Genomic DNA, 6,855 nt, shown 5'->3' with positions numbered 1-6,855 from the left:
AGAGCGATTTCTGCGCAGTGCCGGCGGAAGACGTTGAACCGAAGCTCCTGGGCTGTCCGGGAGGAGAAACGATCCCTTTGGCGGTGGCGGCGGTCGCTCGCGGGCGCTCGCTCGTCCCCGTCCCCATCGTCCCCCGTCCCAACCCCAAAACTTGAAACATTTCCGAGCACTAAGACACCTTTTTTCCTACAAATCCGCTTCGTTTCGTAACGATTTCAGCGCTTTTTCGCGGCCAAGCCGCCGCCGTCCAGCGGTTCCGCAGCGCAAGGGCGGCCCGTGGCCGCGCATCCGACAGGCGTTTTGGCGAGCGCCGGCGCTCCTCCGAATCCAGATCTCCGTGAAGAAGCGCTTCCCTCGCTCCCCCACCTCTGTGCGTACGGCAGCACCTCCGCCATCACGTTCTCCCCCCCGCCCCCGCCCTTCCCTGGTGTCCTCACGGCGCCGGTATTTCACGCAGCCGCCGCCTCCGCAGGCTGTCGTTACGCCGCCCGCTTTAATCCGCCCAGGATTAACGAAGCCGAATTCTGCATCGTCAGGATTTTTCCCTGGCCGGAGCCGCCGGGAATGGGATTACCGCGTTCCTGACGCTGATGGCATCGCCGGCATCTCATCCACGCTCCGTTTCGAGCTGTTTGGGTGATCTTCTGCCGCTCCATCTCCTCTCCCCCACGCTGCTGTCGAGCGAACGTCACCTCGGGAGCGTCTCCGGCCCGGCGGGGGGCCCCGTTCGTGGGCTGGGGGACGTGACGGTGTTTCTCGGCACCGAGAAGAGGCAATTTGGGGGGTGGGGAGGGAATAAAGCGACCTAAAGCGAGCAGCGTGGAGAGGACGAGAGCGCGGAGGTGGTTTCGGCGGCGCTTTCTCACGGTAACGGCGGTGCATGAGGCGGTTGAAGGTGAACGTGGGATTTTCCGTCCCGCTGTGCGTTATGATGATGTTTTATCATCATTTTTGATATTTATGATTCTTTATTGAGTACAAATGGAAGGGGCAGCGGTCAGGTGTGGCTCAGGGAAGGGGCAGGACCATCCGGCAGCCCTCTGCCGTCTCGGTGGGACCGTGCCGCCGCCTCGAAACCGCCCCTTGAGATCCCAAAGAGCCGACACCCACGGACCAACGCGGCGTTTCACACCGCCGGGCGCGTGGCTCCGGCGGTAATGAAATGCCAGCCCTCAGGGAGGTCGCCCGGCTCGATTCATCCGGCGTCAGCCGCAGACTGGTTTTTGTTGGCTCTTCGGCACCAGCCGGGGCAGGTTTCGGACGGGGAAAGCGCCTGACGCGGTTGCTGGGGCCGTAAAACACGGGGAGGGGAACGAGTTTCCCAGCTGGGCTTTGCCTTGTTCCGCAGCGGCGGCCGATGGGAAAACCACGAGCGGGGAATCGCTCGTGACCTCTTGCCGGGGCGGCGCGGGCGTTGGCTCGAGGAGCAGGGCTCGGCTGCGGTGGTTCCAGCGGCGGTTTCGCTCTCGGCTTTCACTTTCCAGGTGCGGCTGTACCGCGACGCGTGTGACAAACCGGGCCGGAAGCGGTGACGGGGGGTGGGTTTCGCGGCGGCAGGGCTCGGCGCGCCGGACGAACCCGCCTCTACGTCACTTACAAACTCTTCGGTGCTCGGGGGACACGGTTTTACAGAAACACGGAGCGATGGGGGTTGCTTTTTCCTAGAAAATCGGCAAGAAAGGCCAAATCTCCAGACTTTTCCACTTGCTGATTTTAAACAGTAACGCTCAGGTGGCCTGAAACCTCTTTCATCCCTTTTTCTGTCCCACCGAGGCATCTCCCGAGGTCGTGCATGACGTCGTCGTGGCCCAAAACACCCATTTTTGCCTCGTTCCTCCCCACAGCTGAAAAATCACGCCTGGAACCGAGCACGTAAACTATCAGAATTGAGTGAATGTGACTAAAACAGGGGGAAAACCCCCCAATTTCCTTCCCCCTCCTGCTTTAATCTCTATTATCTTTCACTTCGGCGCGTCGTTGGGCGGGGCCGGGTTACGCCTGGCCAAGAGGAGAGGGAAGCGAAATGAAAAAAATCTCTTTTGGGTTAGAAAAGCCGCTTTTCGGTGCCGTGCTCTCGTGCTCTCTCAACCTTCGACTCCGGACCCCGATTCCCGCCCCCCCCCCCCCCGATAAAAATCCTCTTGGATTTCCAGCTCTGACCCTGTTCCTGATTTTTCTCCCACTCGAAACAAATCTTGAGGAGAGGCCGCGAGCGCCTGGATTTAATTACCTGGGTTGTTTTGTTATCGATAACGCAGCCAACGAGCTTTAGATAGAGCAGCAGCGAGCGGCTGGAATTAATTTCCTGGGACATGCTGACGTTGAGGATCTCTGTCCTACACGTTACAACTTGCTTTTAAGCATTTTTCCTTTTTTTTTTTGATTCTTATTTTGCAGGTTCTTTTCAAAGCCGGCGCCGCTGAGGTCTAGGAAGACAACGGGCCCTCGAGTCGACGTGCGAGAGATTTGCTCCGCGCCGAGATGTCCACCAAGGTGCCGATCTACCTGAAGAGGGGCAGCAGGAAGGGGAAGAAGGAGAAGCTCCGCGACATCCTCTCCTCCGACATGATCAGCCCGCCCTTGGGGGACTTCAGGCACACGATTCACATCGGCAGCGGCGGGGAGAGCGACATGTTTGGGGACATCTCCTTCCTGCAGGGCAAGTTTCACCTCCTCCCCAGGACTGAAGGCAGCTTCGACTCCGACAAGGAGAGCCCCGACGCGGCGCCGTTTGAGTTCTCCAGGACGGCCACCATCTCCGGACGCGAGCAGCCGTCCTCGGAGACTTCCTCTCCCCTCCTCAAAAACGCCATCTCCTTGCCCGTCATCGGGGGGCCGCAGGCGTTGACGCTGCCCTCGGCGCAAGCCCCGCCGAAACCGCCGCGGTTGCACCTCGACGACCGAGCCCCCGCGCCGGCGCCAAACCGGGAAGGCGGGGAGGAGAACGGCGAGGGCAGGAGCGCCGCCCTGCTGCCGCGGCCCTGCGCCTCCCGTTTGGCGGCCTCGACGAACGGCTTCACCGAGGAGAAGGGCAACGCCGAGCCGCCCTTCCTCTCCCACGCCGGCTCCCTCCTCTCCCTCCACGTGGATTTGGGGCCGTCCATTTTGGAGGACGTCCTGCAAGTGATGGAGAAACACCAAGCAGAGAGAGTGGGTGGATCTATACAGGATTCGGGCAGGCAGGAAATCTTGACGTGAAGGCGACGGCAGGTAAAGACGTTGAGAAATGGATTCTTATTATTTTGGGGGGGGTGGGGGTGGGGTGGGGGGTTGTTTTTTTTCCCCAGTGGCTCTTCAATCCCAGCTCAAACTCACCCGTTTGACTCCCCGCGTCTCCCCGAGCCGGCGCGCTGACCGCGATGTGTTGTTTCCTCTCGCAGAGCCCGTCGTGCAAACAGGACGCGAGCGTTTATCCTCGGCGCCGCTCCCCGCAGACCTCCGGCGATTCCCTCGGCGCGGGGAGACCCAGAAAAACCCCACAAACCCCCCAACCAAACCACCCTACGAAGCCAGGACGAAAGAGGCAGCGCTCGCTGCCGGATTCTATCGCCGCTTGCCTCTATCAACTTCACCTTTAGCGACGGATCGAGCCGTAGGACTGCGCCGGCCGGTAGAAAATAAGCCACCGCGGCGTTATAAATGTTTGTTGGACTGGACGGGATGAAACGGCGACGGTTGAATTCCCAAATGTCTCATTCGGGGGGATTTTTGGGGGTTTTGGGGTTGTTTGTTTGTTTTTTTTTCCTGGAAGAGGGGCTGCGGTTTGCACTCAGGTGAGGCGAAGGTGATGACCAGCCACCCCAAGGTGATGCCAAACGTCAGCCTTTGACGTGATTTAACACTTTTTAAGATCCCACAAATCGGTAAATCTAGCGGTTACGGGGCAAAAGGCTCCGTCGGGCTTTCAGGTTGCGCCGTCTCTCAGGAGGAGCTGAAAGCTCTCCGCAGAGAAGCGAGAAAAACCCTCTCGGCTGTATTTTGGTAACTAAATCCGTGGCTGAAGGTTGGGGTTGGAATGTAAAGTCGTAAATAAGATGCCAAAAACCCCCCCAAAAAACAACCAAGCCAAGTTTGAAGGGAAGGGTGAGCGACCACCCGGCCGGATTCCTGCGCGGTGGGGTGAAATTCATTCTCCCGAAAGACGCCGTCTCCATCAATCGCAGATTGTTTGGACGGACGGAGGAACGAGGGGGTGAAACGCTTCGGCACGCAGAAAGGAATGCGAATCCCTTCTGCTTTTAAAAACTAATAATAAAAAAAAAAAAAAATTAAAGAAAAAATGCCTGGAAATGCCGATTCTGCTGAGGTCGGGGCGAAAGACCTTCACGCCCGGCTGCGAGGCCTCGCGTTCCCTTTCCCCACCTCCGAAGCGAGGGGCCCGTTGGACTCGGTAACGGTGTAAAAGCGAGCGAGGCCTCGTCTCCTAGACGCCGTCGTTAATTAACTGCGTCATTTTGAACCGTTCCTGGTAGTTTTAGCCCAGAATGAGGCTGGGAGTCCCCCCCCCCGCAGTAAGGAATTAAGGCGTCTCCGGAAGAGCACGCTGCCTTTCTGCTGGCCGGGTATTTCTTTACTTCACCGATCGCTGTTTCTTCCAGGTATCGTTAAATAACGAGTCATTAGATTAACGAGCTCGTAGCTCGTCACGATTGTGTCCCGGCTCTTGCTTACTCTTGCCCATCTGCATCCCGCTAAACCACCAAAAATGGGTGGAAACAGCAGAAATTTGAGGTTTAACCAGTTTTTCAAGCCTTCGTCTGCAAAATAATGAAGAAAACGGGGTTAATTGAGCTCGGTCCAGGCAGCCGCTGGGTTTAATTCCTGGGTGATTTTGTGCTGTTATGGTTCAGCCCTTACCTGGTCGAAACTGACGGCGCTTCCTCCGAACGACGCCCATCCGCGTGGCGATGAGTTGGTTTTATTTATTTTAGGATTTTTCTTACCAGAAATAATCCCAGTGACGCGATGGGGGCGGTTTAGAGCATCGTTTGTGATTAATTTACCCTGGTGACGGCATGTTTTGATGGGAGATGTGACTCGGTTTCCCAGTCCCCTCTTTTCTTGCTGCTCTTCGGGCAAACAATTTGAAGGGAAAAAAAAAAAAAAAGCCCAGAATGGATCATTTTGGGCGGTTTTGGGTGGGTGTTTTTTGTGGCCCAACACCTTTGCACGGAGCGGGGTGGGTTGTGACAACACGGAGGTGCTTGTTTTCATGGATTTCACCTTAATTAGTGAATTAAAGCGAGCCGGGAAGAAGATGTTTGAGTTTGCCCCTCCCACCTCCGCTTAATTACCGTCAGTAATTGCGAAACAATCGCTGCCGGATCTTGGCAGCTTCCGCACGTTTGGAAATAACGCCGCAGCGGCAACGGCCAAAATCCCCGTTTCTCCCCATTTTTGCTCCTTCCATTAGCTACAAACCAGCGGATGGATTAATCGCTCCTCAAAGTGCCGATTTACGCAAATGGCTGTTGCTAAAACCTGGGGTTTTTTCCTTATTCTCTGTTCTAAGAAGCGTGAGTCACTCGGGCTGTTCCCTGCTGTGACTCAGCCGGCACGTGCCGATCAACCTCTTTCTCCCTCGCTTTTTCGGGGCGGTTTAAAGCAAAATAAGTCAACGAAGGGTTTAATTAATTCCAGGGTGGGCAACGGGCGGACACAAGCGGACGGTTTGGGATGCTCGGCTGTTGGCCGTCCTACCTACCCCGCAACTTCTCCCTTATCCCAAGATTTCCGGGCAGTGGATTAACGACACAATCAACTCGGCAAACGCCTACGCCGACATTTGGCGTTTGACCCCCCGCCTCGCCCCGCCTGGAGCCGGCGCCGCGCGACCGTTAATCACGGCGCCGGAGCGTTGATTTTTATTGACGGGGCAGGAAAGGCGAGTGGCTGCGCGCACGCGAATAACAGCGGGCGGGGGATTAAGAGGAGGAAGGGCAGAGGGAGAGGAAGGTTTAAAGCGCTGGATAACCTTGGAGACGGAATTTTTTTTTCAGCTAATTTCCCAGCAAACAGGGAAAAAAAAAAAACCCAAACCAAACGCGGAAAGTGGAAGTACAAAGGAAAAATAGAGAGGAATTCACCTGGAAGGCGGCACCGGACAAGCCACGCTCACCGTGAGCGACCTTGCGTCTGCCCCTCTGCCCTGTGGGCTGAATTTTGAGATCTTTGGTTAATTTACGTTTGATAAAAAGGGGAAAGAGCTCAAAAAATTATTTTTTTTACACGAATTTCTAAGGATAAAGGGGCTGGGGAGGGGGGGGGTGTTGGTGGTGTTAGTTTTGGGGCACGGCTGTTGTGCCGGCACCACACACTGAAACCAAAACCACCTGTAGTGAAATCTTGAGATCTGAGGGGGACGAACCTCATTTCACCTTCCCCCGACCTTCACCCCTGTTTTGTGCCACCTCCTCCCAGCATCCTTCACCCCCCCCAGCCTGCCGCACCCCTCCTTCCTTACCCCCCCCCCCATCCAAACACCGTTCATCCCTCCCCCTTGCCCTGACTCCCCTTTTCCTCATCTCCCTTCCCATCCCTCCCCCTTCCATTCTTGCCCCTTTTCCTTCAGGTCTTCACTCTCGTTTACCCCCCTTCAATTTTGCCCCTGGCTTTCCCTCCCCACCAGCCTTCATCCTCCCTCCCCATTTCCCTCCCCCGTCCCCTCCCTGCACCCTCACTCTGCCCCTTTTCCCTCTGGTTTCCCCCCTTTTCCTTCATTTCCCTCCCCCGTCCCCTCCCTGCACCCTCACTCTGCCCCTTTTCCCTCTGGTTTCCCCCCTTTTCCTTCATTTCCCTCCCCCCTCCCGTTTCCCTTTTGCTCCTCGTCCACCTCCCCCCGCCTTCGCGCCTCTC

At 56.7% G+C, this 6,855-nt stretch overlaps 1 protein-coding gene across 1 annotated transcript; it reads left to right on the top strand.

The window, feature by feature from the left end:
• Nucleotides 1–2,481: 2,481 nt before the first annotated feature.
• Nucleotides 2,482–3,198, top strand: CDC42EP2 (CDC42 effector protein 2). The gene has a single exon (XM_009952128.2). The coding sequence runs from the start codon at nucleotides 2,482–2,484 to the stop codon at nucleotides 3,196–3,198; it is 717 nt and encodes a 238-aa protein (XP_009950430.2).
• The last annotated feature ends 3,657 nt before the right edge of the window (nucleotides 3,199–6,855 follow it).

This window comes from Leptosomus discolor, unplaced genomic scaffold (assembly GCF_034619465.1).
Source record: "Leptosomus discolor isolate bLepDis1 unplaced genomic scaffold, bLepDis1.hap2 HAP2_SCAFFOLD_180, whole genome shotgun sequence".
Lineage (NCBI taxonomy): Eukaryota > Metazoa > Chordata > Aves > Leptosomiformes > Leptosomidae > Leptosomus > Leptosomus discolor.
This window is presented reverse-complemented; position numbering and strand designations above follow the sequence as displayed.

Bases quoted from the DNA above. Each gene is read 5' to 3' on its own strand.
- CDC42EP2 (XM_009952128.2), top strand. From the start codon at position 2,482: ATGTCCACCAAGGTGCCGATCTACCTGAAGAGGGGCAGCAGGAAGGGG.